At 36.1% G+C, this 20,227-nt stretch overlaps 1 protein-coding gene across 10 annotated transcripts in view; it reads right to left on the bottom strand.

Annotated features, from left to right (window-relative positions):
* Positions 1-20,227, bottom strand: part of DLG1 (discs large MAGUK scaffold protein 1) — a 170,622-nt gene that overhangs the window by 26,061 nt on the left and 124,334 nt on the right. For all 10 annotated transcript variants that reach the window (XM_075031686.1, XM_075031688.1, XM_075031690.1 and 7 more), the window contains 4 exons: positions 19,577-19,703; positions 17,189-17,345; positions 15,910-16,012; positions 4,182-4,296 (listed from right to left, as the gene is read on the bottom strand). In XM_075031686.1, the coding sequence (XP_074887787.1) occupies positions 4,182-4,296; positions 15,910-16,012; positions 17,189-17,345; positions 19,577-19,703 (502 nt within the window). The remainder of the gene's footprint in view (positions 1-4,181; positions 4,297-15,909; positions 16,013-17,188; positions 17,346-19,576; positions 19,704-20,227) is intronic.

Here is a 20,227-nt window from a genome sequence, read left to right as displayed (position 1 = left end):
AATGAAAGGCAGTTTCATCAAATACTTTTCCTCTGGTGAAGTCACTTCAGGAAAAATAATTTTATTGGGGAAAAAAGTCAAAGCTAATAAAGAATGTTTTATAATAAGATGAATTAGGGTGTCACACAGTAGTGACAAAACTATGCAGCTAAAATTTATAGGAACACCAGGAACTGGTAATGATCAAATAAATGAGCCAAAAAGCAAAGAGAATTAACAAAAATCTCTTTTGATTCCAACTGATTAACATGGCTTTTCCTGTATGCCTGGCAAGTCATCAAATGAGGACTCACTTCACAGCCAAGATGACATATTTATCTACAGACTGGTATATAAAAAATACCTCTTTTATTCACTCCCTGTATGTAGACTTTTATTACAGAATAACAATACCATGTATACATTTATTTAGTTTAAGTTATAAACACAAACTTACTTAAAAGTAAATTTGATATTCATGATCAACTACTGCTTTGAAAGCAGTCCCATGATATTTACTCTAAAGTTCTAATTAAATTTAAATGAAAAGTCCTAAAAATTATTTTACAGAGAAAGTACCAAGTCCTCCCTTTTATTTCACCTTTTATTACTCAGAAACTAAACAGCACTAAGAAGATAATTTGGTTCCTTCATTTACAAGTCTACAGAAACTGAAGTTAAGTTGCACATTTCAGGAGTGTTTATGCTTCAAAGCCAAAAATATAATGGCTGTGTTAACGGTGCCAAATTTTCCAGATTGTCTTTTTACCTGGCCACACTCACCAGTTTCAATATCATAGGCTGTTGATCAAGTTTTACTGAAGTATTTTTTCTTTTAGGGTATTCTTGCTGAACAAAGCAATCAGGAATTCCTGCAGCAAAAGCATCGCCATGTCTTATTTCATGAAACATGACTTAATCTTACCACTTCAGAATGAATTAATATCAGCTTATAAAAGAGGTTCTCTTTTTCTCCTTGAGTTTTTGGTAAAGCTGTTTGAAACTAGATGTTTGAACTATCAGAGTAGCAAAAGGATGGCCAATTAAACTCCTCCTGCAGGCAAGTACACTTTTCAGGCCTGGTGCTAATGCCAGATGTTATTTTTCAATGGATTTAGTCAAAATTTCCTAATGGTTTCAAAACTGTAAAGCTTCTTCCACTTGGAGATGTAACATTTTTCTGTTCCGATTCAAGCAGAAATTGGCACCATTGTTTTTGTATTTGAAATGTATCATGCTGGTCAGAAAAATGCAGAGGTAAAAGTAATTTTCAATTTTTAATTCTATGCACATTGCAGACTAAGATTTGGCATACAAGATGAGATAAAACATGGAACAAATTTACTCCCTGTCAACATATTAACATACAAACTTGATACCATGAAGGTATCTCACCTTTTCACATGTGCTTTTTGAATCTGCAGATGAAGGAGGAGAGCGTATAGATATAGTTCAGATGCAAACCCAGAAAAATTATATGAGAGAATCTCTCTCCTCTTATAATAAAGATCAAAAGAAATATAAAGCAAAAATAAGCCCATTTAATCAGTACATCTTAATTAGTCGGGGGGAGAGAGAATTAGATGTGCAAATGAAGAATTAGCTGCTGCTGAATTGCTGTATTTGTAGTGCCCTCCAAGGACTGTTTGTTATATTGCTATTCACCACATATTGATATACATACAATCAAGAAGAAAAATCTGCCATTTTACTTCAAATTGTATTTTCAAGCAAACACAATTGTCTTTTCCTTAATACTACGTAACACTCCCAAAATGCTGTTTACAGGCAGACTATTCATAAAGATACCAAGTTTCAGTTACAGGGATACAATGATGTATCTGATTTTATTTGCTATTTTGTTACCGTGATTTTGAGAAATCACTAGAGATTATTTTTAGAGTATTTTTATTTGATAGGTTTTCTACAATTGTGGTTGAATGCCTACAAACATTTTACTGTTGGATTTACCATTCAATTCAGCATTATGTTATATAACGAATCCTTTAAGGCATATCCAAAACCAAATATTACAGGGAAAAAAAGACAGCTTCAGTTACTAAAACTGGCTTTGAATTGGTACAATTAAAAGTACAGAATGATCATAGCAGAGTGACTTATAATAAGGAATAAGCTGGATAACTAACATGTTCTGTCACTCTCTACCAATATGTGAAGAGACTCACAAAACTTACTTCAGCAAGGTCAAAATTACATCAAAAACCAGACAGAGCAGATGTGAACCCATCCTGTGTATACCAAGCTGCCTACCAGTCTTTGGCATCTTTTGGTGTGATGACAAGAACAGATCTCAAAAGCCCTAGCAGCACCCTCTGTTAAGAGATGTGGGTGGAAAAGTTTTCTTTTCCTGAGGAATTTTTGCATTTTAGATTTTTGTTCTGACTTATAACAAAGCTGATTACCAAGTCTCAAAAACCTTTCTTGGAAAGGGAATCACCAGTCTCCACGAGGCTTCTGCCAACAACCTGGAGAAGGCTGCATTTCCTGCAGCAGCTGACAAAGTCAAAAGCTCAACCTTAATCATTTAGCAATAACAACTTCCATCAGTGGAATAAAAGCGACATAAACACAAAATGCTTGTCAGTGGCTTAAAATACCAGACCAATGTGTGAACATGAGCATAAGCGGTTTAGAGCTTAATCTGGCTATAGCTAACCAAGCAAAATAAAAGCATTTAGAATTGTTTAGGCTTAGTTATATGATGAGGGCTAAAGCGATAAATCTTGGGATTATGGAAGGGAAGATGTCACCACAATATCCATATGTACACCTACCTGTGGAAATTCTAAGACATGGATAACTGTGGTATCAAGCACTTATCCTTAGTATTTAAGGCATTTATCTGTAGAGATTTAAATTTTGACCCCCCAAAATATTTAAGGCAAAGTACAAAAGAAAAAAAAAAGAACAATATCAGCTCTGCAAAAACAGAATCCAGATAAAGCTACTAAAATAACAGGTCAAACCATAAGGGCTATGTGTTATACTCAATCTAAACAGAAGCCCTGACTGAGTAATTTGCTACACTTGTTTCAAAGCCTTCTGAAGTAGGTTGCAAAGGACTGAGACTTTCCTGAGCACAGATGCAATTAACTCAGGTAACTGCCTTGTGTAAGACATGCTTCCTTTGCCATCGCTCAACAGATACAGCACCATGAACAAAACAGTACCTGCTTTGGATGAGAAAAGTCAATAGCACCTGAGCCTAGGATTTTAACAGGTAAGCCAGTGAGGTCCTACAATATTTTAAACCAAGTTTAACCCAAGCACCGGCACAACTGAAGTCTTACGTGCTCTACTAAAATGTTCTGACCCCTGCCAAGAGACTACTGCTGACTCTTATTCAATCCAGAGATGAGCTCGTTTGGGGAACGTGAAAATCAATTTCTTTTTAAAAATGCAATCTTCTTACCCACATTCCATACTTGAAACATTATGCTTTATCAGTATATGATAACTGATGTAGGAGTTAGTTGACACATTAAAGAGTTGCACCTTGCCACAATTTTGCAGTGAAACGACCTATTTTAACTGCTTCATGCTCTTTTATATTTCCACTTCCTTTTAGCCTCCTTTATATTTAATTCTATATGAATAAATTAATGAAGAATATTCAGTTCATTTGCTTTGATGCATTTGCTCCCTTGGTCACCATGGAAAATATTCTATAACAAAATGCTACTGGATATAAAAGTAAGATTTCTTAATACAAGCTGAGAATACAACTAAAGTAAGCTGAAGGAAGTAAGACAGAAATCTGTCAAAGCTTAAGTAAAGGGAGATTATAAATTTGAACTCAAGAACTGAACAAGGGAGAATATGAAGACTACTGTCACAAAAACACAAACTGAATTAAGGAAGTTGTTAAGACTTCACATACACTGACTTAAAGAATAAATATATGTTTTGCTGAAAGATTAGAATCACTCTGAGAGGCCAAAAAGCAAGTAATAGCACCTCTCCAAAGTTCATATAGGGTTCTCAGTGCTATTACTTATTTTTCAGCTATAGTACATTAATTGATATAAATTAAGCTTTATTTTTAATATATTTTGCATATAAATATCAATTTGTTAAGTTCAATAATGAGTAAATAATTGTGTCAAAATGTAAATACAGAAATACTAAGTCTACAAAAAAGCAGAAAAAGACACTACCAATACCGTGAAAAATAGAATTACCTGACATATAGGGATCTCTTCTGGCTGGTTCGCAAAGATCCTGATCCTGAACTAATGCTACTGTTCATCATCTGTTCCCGTAAATCATGTATTTTAGCTTCAAAACGACTGTATTCTGTAAGAAAGGGAGGCATTGCAATTAATTTCCCCTGAACTTCAGCAATTAAGTTACAAAAACACAGAAAATCTCCAAGAATAAGCATTTGTTGCAGCTTTTTCAATATAAGAAAAACAACCCCAACATTTTTATTAACACTGTGTTCTGTAATTAAAAGCTATGATAAGTTTTACATTTATCAATATTCACTGAAATAAAATGTGAAATAATTGTGATTAGACAAAGCAAATAAACAAGCAAATAATACTTTACAGTTTCGTGGTTTTAATCTATAGTTCACAGTAACTATTTTTTTCTAATTAAGACCAACATTTCTACTAATAATGATCATTTCTATAGTAATAAAAAGAATGATACAGATGAATTTTAATCCATGATAAAAAGAAAACTTCAGAGCATACATGTGAAATACACAAGTTTATAATCAAGAACTATATATTTTAAATTTAAAATGTTAAGAAAGGGGAATGAAAAGTGTCTGTACTTTAAAATTACTGGACTTAAATTAGATAAAGAATTTAGCACTACAAGGTGGGAAATATGCAAAACATCTTCTGATTAAGACAGTGTTCCCATGGGAGCTCAGGAAGTAAAAAAAATCCAGAATTCTGGCATGAATCAAGATCCACTTGTAAACGGCATTAGAGATTCAAACTCCCTCTATAGAATTATGTACAATGTTAATCCTGGAAAAACAGATTGTGTTCTTAAGCAGCACTGTGTACTAATAAAACTAAGCTAAATGCATTTGATTTTAGCTACAAAGGCAGGCAGTAAAATAGTAATAGCTTCTTCAGGACAAACATTTCCTGAAGAGAGGTACTTACATGCTGTCAGCATAAAATATGAACTCAAAACAAGTAAGTTTTTCCTTCAGTTGAATACTTTGGACTTCAGCATCAACAGATCCACTTGTAAAACCTTCCTAGCTACAGGAAACGTTCTGCAGCCACCACCTTCACCAGGAGACCACGTGATGCCAGATTATAACAAGTCAACACTGGGAGAGCCAGGGTGTGTGCAGCAAGCAGCTGCTGAACTGGGTAATGTGTTGCTCTTCCTAGCTGCACCCTTAATCCCTGCAGGCACCAAATTTACTCAGGAAATGCAAGACTGATAGTGGGGGCTCTAAAATGCAAAAATCTTGAGAAAATCTCTAAACTAAGGTTCCTTCAACACTCGTCTAAATACTATGGATGATGTATCGTACTACATTCCGTAGCACTCTCTCCCCACACGCTCAGACGTTGAGCACCAAGGCTTACAGACTAACCAGAGAAGACAAAAATACTAAATTACAGAATAATATTCTGTGAACCAGTTTCTGGTGTATCACTTCATTCATCAGGGTGTATAAATATTATATATAACTTTATAATATAAACTACAAATCTGATGCTCTAGCAATAGCATAATCTATCCAGATTATGACAATATGAACAGTCTCTTAAATAACCCTGACTTCTGTCCTTTAAAACCAACAGCTAGTAGTTTTTAAGACAGCATCTTAGTTTTTAAAACAGGATCAAGTGCCTTTTTACCAATAAAGCCCAGATCAAATAATTTACCAGCACTAAATCAGACTAATAAGGTTGTTTGACAAGAAAAACAAAAACATTACTTCCACCACTACCAATGCTATCACTAACAGCAAAAGAATTTACAATGACAGGACGGTAACCAAAAAGGAATGTGAGAAAATGACATTTTTTAGAAAGCAATATCCCTTAGGGGAAGGACCCAGATGCAGAGAGAGAATAGTCTACTCTTGCTGTGCTACTGCTGCACTGCATGACTTGGGTGTCACCTCATTTTACTCACTTATACGAGAAATTATCTTTTAAGCCTCTCACCTGGTTTTTGGGTGTTTTGGAAGATTAAAGCTCTAAACTTCAAACATACTACAAGAATGGTAGCTGAGATTTCTGACCTAGAAGATTTTGGACTTTTTATGCCCCCTGTGTGAAAGGAAAGCAAGCATGGAAAAGACCAGATAATCCAAGCATTTTCTTGTTCTACAGCCTGTTTAGTACTGAAATTATCTGCAGTGCTTTGCAACAGCTACTGGAAAAAGAGTACAAATTTCTGTTAAGAACGTATCATGTGTCATCTGTTGGAAGAATGAGATTTCCTCCTATGGAGCACGTAGTACGTAAGGGAGTTAACAGGGGAGACCATTCCTTACTATTGCTTAACTCTACCTTATCCTATATATCACCTTCAAGTTGCTGGTCTTGCAGTTTCCTGGAGTAATTTAATTTTTCTCATCAGAACTCCTAGGAAGTAAGTGCTGAATGAGTGACAGGGACATCTGTAGTAAGAAGCAGAATAATTTCTACATAGAGATTCCTGCCATACCGCTAAAGCAAAAAAGGAAACTAATAGGCTGGGACTGAGAAGACTCTATGTTCAAAAGGAAGGGGTGCCAAGAGATGTCATATTTAGGAACAGCTTAAACACCCTCTGCAGATGGAATATGGTGAGCTCCCTTGATGTACAGCAAGCTAAAAATTTGAGTTGTATGCCTCTTACAGAAGGCTGTGGAAAGAAGAAGATATATAGAAATCTCAAAATCATTGGATTTGGAGCTGAAAAGTAGACAGGATTTTGTTTTTTTTAAAAAGAAATCTTGGTATTAGATACAGTGGTACTGAAATTAATGCTAGAGACACAAAATAAGACAACAGCAGGACTCTTGATAGCAACAGAAAAGCAGTTTGGTTCCCGAAGGATCAGTACCCATCCCCTGTTGACTAATTAGTCCTGGTTGAACTTCGGCATTATAAAGCAAAGTGTGAGCTCTGCTAATCTGTCTAAGAGAGGTTATATTTCTATGATTAAGAAGAGTTACATATCAACTGTCTTTAGCACCTTCAATCTCTTATTAAACTGAAGAACACTGATACCATTCTGGCAGTTTATGAAATGAGGAAAGTAGTCACAGGATTGGAATCAGAAGACTGTCCACAGCTGCTCCATCTTATGTGCTCTACAAGAGGGGAACAACAATAGCCAACAGCTGGTAGCAAGACTGGAAATTCAGATCCAGGATGTGTGTGTATCAAATGCAATTCACAGAAAATGCAAATTTATTTGATTACAGAAGCACCAGAAAACTACCTGCGCACCTCTGTTTTTAATCAATCCCTGTAGTAATACCTCACTACTTATTAAACGCCACCCCCCCCATCAAACAAATTAGAGAGGTAGCATCAAATTTACACTAATGAAAGATTTCATATAATGGGTGTACCAGACATAGATGACTTTGTAAGAAACCCCTTTGCTAAAATAACAGAAAAGCAGAAGTACTGGATAAAACCAAAACCACAATCTTAGCTTAACAGTTGTTTCTTACACTGACGAGAAAGGAAGTATTTAGGGATGAGAATTAGGCAAGCACAGAGTGATACCTTCCCTTCAAGTACTGTCTCATCCTCCAGTATTTTCAATTTTTACAGAATTTCATTGTATATTTAAATTACCTATTCCATTCAGCTTATCACCACTAGATTATCCCAAGTGCTAGAGAACTGTTTTCTTCACAGTTCCATTCTTTCTTATGGGGTATGCATAATACTACATATATAGTGTATGACAAAATTGATCATAGTTTTTCCCCTAAATCACAGTGAACAGCACAATAAACTTCCACAAGGCTAACTGTGACAATGCCATACAATGCACATATAAACATTTTTTTAAAGTTTTATTTTGCCACTTCAACACTCCAGAAATTTGGAGCTGAAACAGGCACAGTGAAAAAGATAAAAAAGTCACTCTGCTTTCTTGGTTAAGAGGAAATGAAGAGCTTGGCTGAGAAAGAATATGATTCATCTCTGGTCTAATGTGATTGGGGTAACAAAACAGAAAGGACATAACCTATTTAAATGAAAGAGCAAAACTGACTTTAACCCAAGTGGAGTAGGCTGGTCATAGGAACTCCATCTATGAATATGCTTCCCACTTCCACAGCCATCAAAACATTGAGATTGTGAAATAGTATTTTAATAAGAACTATGGTGGCACAAGAAACACCACCCAACCCCACCCCACCTCCCCAAATGAAATTAAAAAACAAAACAAAACAAAACAAAACCACACAATCCAAACCTTCAATCCTTTCAGGTCAGAATTTGACCAGGATCTGAATTCTGATGCATATGCAACAGCAGTGAATGGGACTTAACTCAGGATCTCTTCTAATGTTCTGAATTTTAGGAAAGCTGCTGATGCTATACATCAAATAAAGGGTGACAGGCAGCAAGACTAACATGAAATGCAAAAAAAATAAGAACATAATAATAATGGTATCTCTTCTTGGCTAGAATTTTCTCAAAGTTTCAAATAAGTTTAGGGGCAGGGAGGGAGTAGTACCTGCTATCATAACATAGAACTTGAGGAAGCACAAGCATCTGCTGCTTCAATTCCTGGCATTTATCCAACAGTACACCACCATCACCAAAGGAAAAAAAAAAATCCCAAAGCCTACTCAGGTTTACACATAATCAGTTGTTAAGAACATTGAAGGGATACATCTGGGCTCAAGTTTAAACTTTAAAATTATACTGGATAAGCAGATGGTGCAAAACTAGAATAAATCTGCTCTATTTCATGTCTGCACGTATTGCACAGCAGCAAACAAAAAGGGGGTGGGGGGGAGATTAGGAAATCCTGGAAGATTCCTCTGCTCCTGAGCTCCTGAAGTGATTTTACCTAGAAAACTGTAATATTTTCAGTATCAATGTTTATTTTTACAGAAGTCAGAACTTCAGAGAAAGGGTCTGAGCAGTCAAACTCTCCTGGACTACCTATCTGGTGGGCAACAAGACAGTGATACACACGGATACGTGGTGAGTAGTCTTTACAGGCAGAGGAAGAGAAAAAAAGAGGCCACAATGAAAATTAATTTGGTCTGGAACACACGTTCCAGTAAATGGGGCAAAAGAACAGAAAACTATAACAAGCGATGGAAAATTCAGCAAACAGCACAGAAGGAAAAGCAATGCATGGATGTGTGTACAGGGAACAGATGGCAGCACAGCACTGAGAAGCACAGATTCTTACATATATTGAACCCATAAAGAGCTGAAAAAGTTCACTTTAATTAAAAAGTATGCCCCTTTCCCTCTTTCCATCTGTCTGTGGAAAGCCCTCCTTTAGCAGGACCCACTGGATCTGTCAAAGCAGGATTCTTGTGCTGACAATTTTATATAACTATCAATTTATATGCTTTTCTGCACTCTCAGAATACCCAACTTTCCTTTTCGTGGTGCCTCCAAACAAACTTGAGAACCAATGCCTGGTAATAAATTAGGATGACCACCATCACACTGATCTTGTATTGACCTTCCATTTGTTTTCAATTCTAAGCTTGTAAGGCAGGACTGCCACAGCATGTAGATGACTGCAGTTGTATTTATGAGTTCTAGTCATGTACTACTACCATCCCTTGATTATCTATACTGATATTTGATAAATTCATAGGTACCATTCATATTTTGCACATCTTTTCTCGTTACAGACTATAGGAAACATTTCAGTTGATAGAGGTTGTGGAATATAGCATGTTTAGTACTACCACTCAAAAACACTAGCAAAGAGGTTACCTATTAAAAGGTATGGACCACAATAAAAACATCATAAATAATTTTTGAGGAGATATTACTTTGATTCAATGCTTGTCATTTTATATTAACATGACCTGAAAAACCACAATGCATTCCGCATGCTACTCGTGGCTTTCATGCACTCTAGAGTGTAATGAGCTTGTACCTCATTAATCACTTGAAAGACTAGGCCACGTAATTTCAAAACAGATTAGAAAAATTGCATTTGTATTTAGTTAAGAACACCTCCGGCAGAGCCTGCAAAACTCAGAAAGAGACTAGGTCTAGTCACTGCTGAAGTGAATTCACCAAAAATGTTGTTGGAAGGTTTACCACGCACTCACAACTTGTAAAAGGTTGAACTGCTCTTAAAGAAAGACAAACAATTTTATTTATTATATTAAAGAGCAGGAGTGAGGTTTTAAAGGATTAAAACATGTGTAAGGCGCCTTACAGCATCTATCAGGACTATATATAGCACAACCCTTCTTCTAATCTTCATGGGCCAGATTTTAAAGGTACTTTAACTGACTAATCTGCATTACTTGCAAATGAGTAGAACCAGGTACAAAAGAAGCAGGGACAAAAGTTTGACCATGCAGAGACCACGTACCCCAAAGCAGGGTAAACTTTTTTTTTTTAATTATTTTTTTAAGAATTGTTCATTTTGTGAAATTGAGATGTACTGATCTTCTAAACCACCTTTGGTTAAGACAATCCATGTTCTCAGCTAGAAAGCAAGTGAAGCTCATCCTCTTGATACGAAACAAATACTGAAAACTAAGTTTTGCAAAAGCGTTATTAGCTCTCTGCTACACTCCAGCTGGATTTTACAAACAGAAGATTTACCACATATTTCAAGGCAAATGCTTAAAAAATAATCTTAGCTTATACAAATGGAAGTGCTACCATTTCCCAGAGCTTAGTTATTCTGTTTTAAATTCCACTAGAAAAGAATGCATAGATGAATTGTCGCAAACAGAAAAATTGGCCAAATACTGGTAATTGAAAGCTAAGCTCTAACAAAGCTCCACCCACCCCTCCTTTTTGTTTTCTTTGACTCATTTGTATTAAAGATAAGAGATAATGAAAAATACAAAGTTGTCATACTTGGATCTTATTTTCAGTAGATGCTTACATTCCTTCAAAACAAAAAAACCCCATGAAAATCTACCTAAAAATCTGGCTAACAAGGTATGAGGAGTTTTGATTGAACTATGAATCTTGAACACATTTTGCAATGGAAAATCACTTATTTCCTTTAATAAAGCTGAAAGAAAAATATGTATTAACTACCTATATGAACAATGTAAGTTCAGAAGTTTTTCACAAAAAATACCTTAAAATCTTCTCTTGAGGTTTTGGCTTTACCTTCTCCTAATCTTACACTGATCCACCCAATCACCTAAGAACATGGAGCTAATCTGATCACTTAACCATCTTACTAGTCTTTCAGGATCAGCTGAATTACAAAAAGAAGACCAATGTAGATTCTAAATAACAGGCAGCTGACAACTCACATGAAAAAAGGACGGCTGTACTAGTTAAAATGATAACTTTATTTTTTGTACATCAAGTGGATCCTTGGGAAACAAATTGCTGCTAACCCTGTCATGACAGGAAAGGGTATCTGAATTTTGTTCCTGTTTTGGGGGAAGGGTCAGGTGACCAATGAATGCTGATGCCAATACACTTTGCTTGCTTTTTCAAGGCGCTCCAAGAGCAGGCTTTACAGTTAATGTGTATGTAATTGCAGTTAAAGTTATATATATACTTAATTGCCCAGTTCTGATCTAGCAGAATATAACTACAAAAAAAACCAAACCAAACCAAAAAAAATTTAATCCACAAAATTATTTTCTATCTAATTTCATCCAAATATATTTTCATACTTTTAACGTATTTCTTTAGCTATTTTTCTTATTTTTAAACACTTAAATGTACTCCAGCTTTAATACAGTTATGGTAGCCTACTGGCACCTTGTACCTTTTCAGAATGGCAAAACGTAGCCTTCCAGAATTTCTGATATTTGAGGTAACACTATTATTATGTCAACCTCAAAACACACATGAATGTTTCAGAGGACCTTTTACTTCGAATGGACATAACAATGGAAACATCAATGTGAAGTGAGGGGAGAGCCCTCCAAGGGCTCTGGACCTCTGGACAGTCCTATACTTCCCCCTTGCTGCTCCTCTCCTCACTACATTCTCTTCAAGCACTGAGGCTGTCACGTTCCTGTATCCCAGCTATGTAGCATGATCATAATTCTAACCATCTCTGAATCCACACTCACAGGAGACAGACATATATATGCAAATTGCCTACAGCTTCCTCTCATTCTTCCACACTAATATCACAATTTTTCCCTGCCACCCTACAACTGTAGAAAACCTAAAGAAGGGAGATGGCAGTGTGGCACTGAGGTGTCTCTGCAGAGCCAGGGAGCAACAGGAAAATGAAATGGCTCAGAAACCTCTACAAATGAAAATGGATTATCAAAATGCTTTTGTGTACTGGAGCAACATCACTTGCTTTGAAACTGCTGCAAGCCATGGTACTTCATTTTTGGTGGAACTCACAGTAAAGCAAAATCTCTTTGCATTCATGAATGATGTCTTGAAAGGAGATGGAAATTTGTAGTAGAAGTGGGGGAATAAGGAAAAGCTTCCAAACAGAGGAAGAGGAAAACAAGAACGACATCCTGATTTTCCAAAGATTCATTTTTCTACAGCCTACTTGGTATTTCCTATGAGAGAACCACTTGAGAAAATCCTCTTTTCCCAAAAATCTGAGGAGAAATACAAATGGTGAATATCTGATAGAGCTAATGTGGTAGGATGTAAAAACATGAATTACCATTCCCCACCACATCTATGAACATACAAACTGTCATATACGATTACAGGGAGTTAAGTGAGTTGGTCCCAAGTTGTCTTCCAAATGCTCCTATCATACTGAATCTATCTACCCAGTTATAATGAACCCTGATGGATGTCTAGAATCTCCTTGATCTGTCCTAGCTGTCAGCATCTTTTACAAAATCCTGCTGGATTTATAAATATAAATAAAAAACATATGCAATACAAGCAGTTATAACTGATGCTCTTCATCTTCTTGAAGACATTTGAGAAACACCAATGACAATGATTTTACAAATTCTTCATTTTAATACTTGTTAACCTTTTTTTGAATGGCATAAACAAAAAGTGGAGATAATTATATATACATATATGTATATATATAAAATTTCCCAACTTAAATCAATCAAGTGAGGGGAAAAGACGACCATCCACAGCTATAATTTAGGAATTACAAAGATGATCAAAGAACATATACACTGTTATCTAGTACACTCAGTCACATGGATGGTAGTTTCTATTTGGAAAGTCAAACCTCAGACTGATAAACAAATGGTAACCTTTAAGGAAATACTCTCTTTACTAATCTCTAAGATATGAATGGTGAGTATCTAATCCAATTTACCCCACACACCAGACCTGAAAGCAGCTGACAGCTGAAGTTCCATTCAACCTTTTTTTACAAGGAGTAAGAAAAAGGCAAGCAGAGATACCAAAGTCAGACATTAGTAACTAGAGCTCTCTGAGATAGGTTGGCCATGTGTCAATTCATACTTTGCCTCCAAACTACAATGGATCTCAATCTCCTAGTTACACTTTTGCTTCATGGCATACTTCAAAAGGGTAGAGTAAGCCCTAACATACTTTCAACATCTTCACTACAAATGGAGATTTTAAGCACTATTTCAGACAGACAGTCATGCAGATCAAACATCTTAAAAATAAAAAAAAGAAATTCCTTTCTTTGATTAATGTGTCAGATGTTTGCCCATAATCTAGGATAATTCAACATCTCCCACATGCATCCTCTCAAATGGGCCCTATAATTCTTTGAGAAGAGCATTCTCAATACAGCTCAACTGCATACAGTCTTGTTCTGAATGCTTCAGTAATCATGAAGCAATGAGTACAGCTCTAGGTTTGAAGTCTACACAGTTGTTGAGAAATTTCTAAGAGGCAGTGTATGTGCATGTTGCTCTGGGTGAATCTCTGTGCAACAACTCAAAATCCCATCAGTCAGTTAAGTACCTCACTACATGTTTCAGGAAAATAAGTTATCTACTTGGACAAGTGGTAATGAAGAAAGCTGTTATTTCTAATGCAGAAAGAGCAGGAATCATCCAAAATCCTTAGTTCTCTTATTCTAAAAGGAAAAGAGAGTCCTGACTTTCAGTATACAAAGGGATTCTTTTCGTTTTAAAGCCTGAATCCCTGAAAGAGAAGACTGAAAAACTGCTGCTTTTCCATGAAGTCTGGATACATTTTTTGGCAAGGAAAAAAAAAAGTGCTTGCGTCCTGGGATATATTCTACCAGAGAAACAATTCTTCTGCTACTAGGAGCCACATGGCAATGCATGTCCCTGGCAGAAAAAATAGTGACCAAGAATGCCCTCTTTGAACAAAAAAAAGTAGCCAGATCCTCAAAAGGGCAACTCATGGGCAAATAAAAGCACAAGTTTTATTTTTCACTAAGGTGAGGGATCCCTATGCAAGGAACAAGAAGGTGTAATAATTTGACCCACCTGTCACAATACTGAAGAGCTAAACAGAGGATAGGCCAAACATGTATCCACAGAATTATCTGACAATTCTGACACAAAGCCAAAGCAAATATTCCAGAACCAATGCTGACCTTACTATTCTTTCTAAAAGGAAGTCTCAGAGTGAGCACTCCTGGAAAACAAATCCTGGAACAGAGCAACCTACAAGATTCAACATGCGAACAGGATGCACACCCTCTCAAGACAACACAGGCATTAACAACATGGCCCAGCTACAGGGATTTGACCATGAACGAGACACAAACAAATCAGCTGGCCTTATTACTGCCAGAGTTCCTGGGTCAGTGGAGATAAATGATGTTGATGGGGGTGGAGGGGGAGGGGAATGTGAAAGCTAGTGTTTCAAAATCTTGGGGAGGACAGAATAAAAGAAACATGACAGAAAAGAATAAATAAAAAATGAAGAAAAGTGTGCTGCAACCAGCTATCTAACAATTTCAGATGAAGGCAGCAGTCCTACTCAATGTCCAGTCCTGACAGATGGTTATACTTGCCAGTACTGTTAAAGGAAAGGTTTAAGCAGACAAGTCAATGCAAGGAAGATCTAGTGATGGGCCATCCAATTTAGCAAAATTGGAGAAAGCTGTTGATCATCACAATTCATAATAAGACATCAAAAATGTCTTCTTATATATATATAAACAATAATATATGGGTTTACAGACTCAAGGTAAGCATATAAATTTAGACTAATGAATTTTTTAAAGTCTCAAATAGACAAAGGCATTTGAAATGTGCTGTAGAAATACAAGAGGACAAATATGTGTATTGTGATGACGTAGTATTATTTGGCTTCTGCAGAACACAAAAGGATGATTAATCAGCATCAGCTGCAGTCTAATCTGGACCAGAAGAAATTGCTGGATAAACAGAAATACCAGCTCAGTATGAAACAGAGGAATGAAAACCTGATGGTCTCCCCTTAGGTCATCTGAATCAACGCAACAGAGAAGGAATTAGTCTTTTATCCTCCTACCACTAAGGAAAATAAAAACACCATATTAATGGGTGAAGACAGTCATGATATACAAAAGTAACAACATGGTATTTCTACTACGTTCTGCATTTACTGGCTTAATTTTCATGTTATGACAGTGTTAACATTTACTGAGGAAATCAAAATTCTGAACATGATCAGAGCAAGAAACATACCAAGCCCTGGCACCAACACTTGCATATATTCCTATCTGGTCACTTGCAATTATGCTAACAGGAACGTGTCAATACCTATGGCATTATTTGCTTCTCCTCTCCTCAAAAGAGGGGTTAGGTGGGGTGGGGTCAGAGGATATTGTAGGTTATCTTTCTCCAAGTTTCAAATTGTAGAAGTGCACCTGAATGTATAACGCAACCCTTACCTTCTGGACGGTACTGAGCTACAATCGTTACTGCTTGGCCTGCGTTCTTCAGGGCTGCTGCTGCCTGTTCATGGGTTGCTGCTTTTAGATCTACTCCATTTACCTACAAGTAATACAAAAAAACAATTTATCAAAATAAATGTTTGTGTTTATCATCACAGAACATAGACTCATGAAAAAAAATTAACTGGACACAAACTAGTTTCCATGCCATGTGAGTTTTCCCTGTTTCCAATATTACAAGCTAGTTAATACAAAGATTACTGATCCTTACTGAAATCCAAAGTCAATAAATGCTCTCTCACACATACCCCTCTGTTAAGAAACAGTGTAATTGTCATAATATATCACTTAATGAATTTGTATTTGCTAGGTCAATTTTCTTATTGTTTAAGACTTTTTTCTTTCTTTTTAAGGAGACACAGAGAATGTTATTTTCTGTAATGGTTGACCTCACCTTTCTTCAACAGGGCTTCAGGGATCTCCTTAGCCAAAGCATGCCTACAGACCATTATGTTTAACTTCCAGTGACAAACCACACCCTCCATGGGTCTAGCCTTGTTTTCAATGCAGCAGATTTAAAAATAGTGTCAGAAAAAAACTGAAGCAGGAATGTGTGTCACATTTTAGACCAAAAGCATTTTTCATAGTTCAAACTAAAATAAAGATGTACTTTAATGTCAGCATTTTAATAACAGCAGAGCCAAAATTTAAGAGGAAAAAATTCCTCTTAAATAACTACCAAATTACAATACAATTGTCCAAAGACATGATTCTCCATAAATTAAGTCATTTCACAAAGAAACACACAAAATCTTTATGACCTTCAGTACTAATACAGAAGCCGCCCTTTGGTATGAGATGTATCTATTTAAGAGTAACAAGAAGTTTAGCAGTTATTCCAGGAAGTAAAGCACACCCAATTTTAGACACTACTGCCAAGTCTCTCCATCTCATTAGAAGGCTTACTTCTAAAGCCTGCATTCTTTCAATTTAGACACACCCCCTGCTCAGCTACCAGACTAAGATTAATGTCTTCACTGAATATTGTCACTGAATAGCTCTGAGATAGCAAAGTGCTATTTTAATCAGGTTACAGATGAGAAACTGAGGCAGACTAAAGTCCTCAAAGATACTTTGGAAGTATATTGGCATCTGTTCCATTGTCCCAAATTTAGCTCAGTTAATTATATTCTTTGATTATAAATCATTAACTGGCATTAATATAAAGGGAGGGGAAAACTTCTGTTGTTTAAGTAAAAGAAGCAAGGAATCCTACAGATATTATACGATCTCCTTTCCTAAGCTCTCCACTTAGGTCAGCTGGCCCTCCTGCAAGGATGAAAGAGATGAAAATTCCTTCTCCATCTTCTCCTCCAACAATGTTGAAACCAAGACCTGTTGATCCTCGATGTAGGATGACCTTTCTAGGCTCCCTGAATGAAAGAAAGGAATACGAAATCTTGGTCACTAGACATGAGTAGAAGTATTAGAAAAGCTAAGTTTTCTGAGAAAAGTAGTGTTGAAAATTCAGGTATCAAAAGTTACACATTTCTTAAGGCAACAGCGTCCTGTGTCCCACCCGCACCTCCCCAGTCCCGTCGTTTCCCGCCCCCCGCCCCCCACAAAAGCTTAGACTTTCAAATAATAGCTTCCATTATTTGTATGCTTTCAATTCTGCTTCTAGATGCAACACAAAATCCCCTTCCTGTTGTTAGGTGAACTGAACAATCCATAAGTATGTATGTATTCTAAATTCCTATTATGCTACAATCCTATTCAGTGCTAAGTGTTATTACTTAACACTTTCCAGACTGTTTGAAGAGCCTCGATATAGCTCAGTCTTATTTCATTTAATGGCAATAGCAAGCAACAAAATACTATTTTGCCTTTCTGAAACTTAAAGAACAAATTCTAATGGAAACACCAACAATGAAAAGTATGCCCTTACTGCTTTAATTTCACTCCAGTTGGTCAAGCAATAAATACAGCAAAGAACAATTCAAGAAGTATGCATAAGCCCTTTTAAAAAAAAAAAATCAGAATTTTTTTGCATTCTCAAGTACATTTGCAATTTATTTGCAGCAACTGCAATTTGAAAAAGTTAAATCTAAACCAAGTTGTTGCATTCTTTTTATAGAATCCCCTCCTGACTTGGATGAAGAGAGGAAAGAAGAAATACTGATCAAGTTGAGACAAGGCCAGTCAACTTCTAATGCAGAAACACTCCTCCCAAAAATCTACTAATCTGCTACTTGACCCAATACAAGAAAAGCATAAATGATTTCAGAAACAGACATTTCTGATAAAGCAGAGCAACTGTGCACTGCATTTGAAAAATCACTAGAGAGCACTAAAGAACAATTAATGGACATTCTTAAGTATTTGGAGACATTAATTATTAATTTATGTGATAAACTAAGAAGCTGCATTTTTCCAAAACAAAAAAATATCATTTAGTCTGATCTTTAAAAATCACTCCATTTTTGCACTAGCTCTTAAATCAACTCAGTGTCAAATACTTAAATTTCACCCAGTCAGCTATTATATTCATTTATTCAGAGTTCTATTTTATTACAAATAAATGACATTGTGAAAACCTATGTATATTGCTCTGGATCACACTAATACATTAACAAAAATGCTGCAGTTAGAGAATATAAACATGCAGTATCTTTTAAAATATTACTCAAAATTTCTAAACCACTTTTTGGGATGCAAGGAATGAAAGGGGGGGGGGGTAATTTAAAGAAAATCACCTAAAGCCTTCTCTGAATAGCCCTTGCATTTCAGAAGAAATGTAAAAACTTCCTTTTATAGTAATTTTAAAGGAAAGCTATAAAACTCTAAGTTCAGCAATGCTATCAGCAGGACAGAATCACTTTGGCTTATATGTCCACCTAACCCCAAGTTAAACATAACTACAAAGACATATCCTACCTTCCAATACACTAAAATTCATTCTCCAACTTACTATACCACTTAAGTTTCAATCCTGGGTAGACACTGCCTCAGAAACTGAGTGACATTATCCATATCAGATGTTGTGACACAGAATTCAGCAACAACATACTGAAAATACAGTATAATATTCCTACACTTGCAGAACAGAAGGGTAACAAAATCAGAAGAGCTTCCCTTTATCAGCGATGATGAACAAAAGATTAATGCAATCTACTGAATCAGTGAAGGAATGAATGGTCTGTTAATGCAAAAGGATTAAAGAGCTCTCTAGCCTTTCTGGATTTAGGAATCCATCAAATCAAACCCTTGTCGGGGGGTGGGGAGGAACAGAAAAACAAACAAAAACCACCTCACAAACAAAAGCAAAACAACAACAAAAAACATTGCTGGCTTTAAAATAAGAAATAATCTCTAGTCTGCTCATACTACCATCGTAAAAAAGCTCAGTCAACTCATGGAGCGCTTTGGCAGGGCGCTCTGATTTTAACGCCATTCCTGGACTGATAAATCATGTGTGTGTGCCCACATGTGTGTACATATAAATATATCTAGTTTTCTCCTTACAACAACATTTACAAGTGTTAAGAAACTAACATTTATTTCTTGAAACAAAATATGGTATTTGCTAGTATTTTGCCCACAAACAGATCTTACAAGATTCCCTGGTTAACTAATTTGACATGTAGCTTTGGTTATTCATTACCTGGTAATCTCATCATCTCCAAGCATTCCCTTGGGAATTGGTGAATATCGCCCTGGTGATGCTGGGGGCAGGGACTGTCCCAGGTAGGCAGATGGAGTGATATGGTTATCTACTGGCTGAGAATAAGCTTCAAAGAGGGGAAAAAAAAAAAAAAAAAAAAAAAAAAAAAAAAAGAAAAAAAAAGCAAAATAAGCATTAAGGAAAAAGAGCTGGAGGAACTGAAACAGGACTGATCTCTTCTAAAAACAAAATGTAATAGTTCAAATGACACATTATAAATATCACAGTTCTAAAATATTGTGTTACATCTACACATTCCCCAGTCTCCTCACACTTTAAGTCAGTAAGCAAATTTTTCAGTTTGATTGTCTCTCAAAAAAAACTTTTTTAGAAACAGACACTGTGGATAGCTGAAGCCCATGAGGACAATCTGGAGATTTATCTGTTTTTAAAGTTGTCTTTAACTTGACTGAAGTCAATTAACAATTTCAGTTTCTTAAAATCACTACGTCAGAGCACCAGTGAAAAATAGACCATTTTAATGTTACACTTCTGCCAAACTGTCAAGCTGCCTACCTCTTTCTTTTCAATGCTTTAATGCAGAGCATCCTAGCATCTCCAGAATACTCCAGGCCATTCTGATTGGTCTGA

Source organism: Buteo buteo, chromosome 7, assembly GCF_964188355.1.
Source record: "Buteo buteo chromosome 7, bButBut1.hap1.1, whole genome shotgun sequence".
Lineage (NCBI taxonomy): Eukaryota > Metazoa > Chordata > Aves > Accipitriformes > Accipitridae > Buteo > Buteo buteo.
Note: the sequence above shows the minus strand (reverse complement) of the source record. Positions and strands in the feature narration are given on the sequence as shown.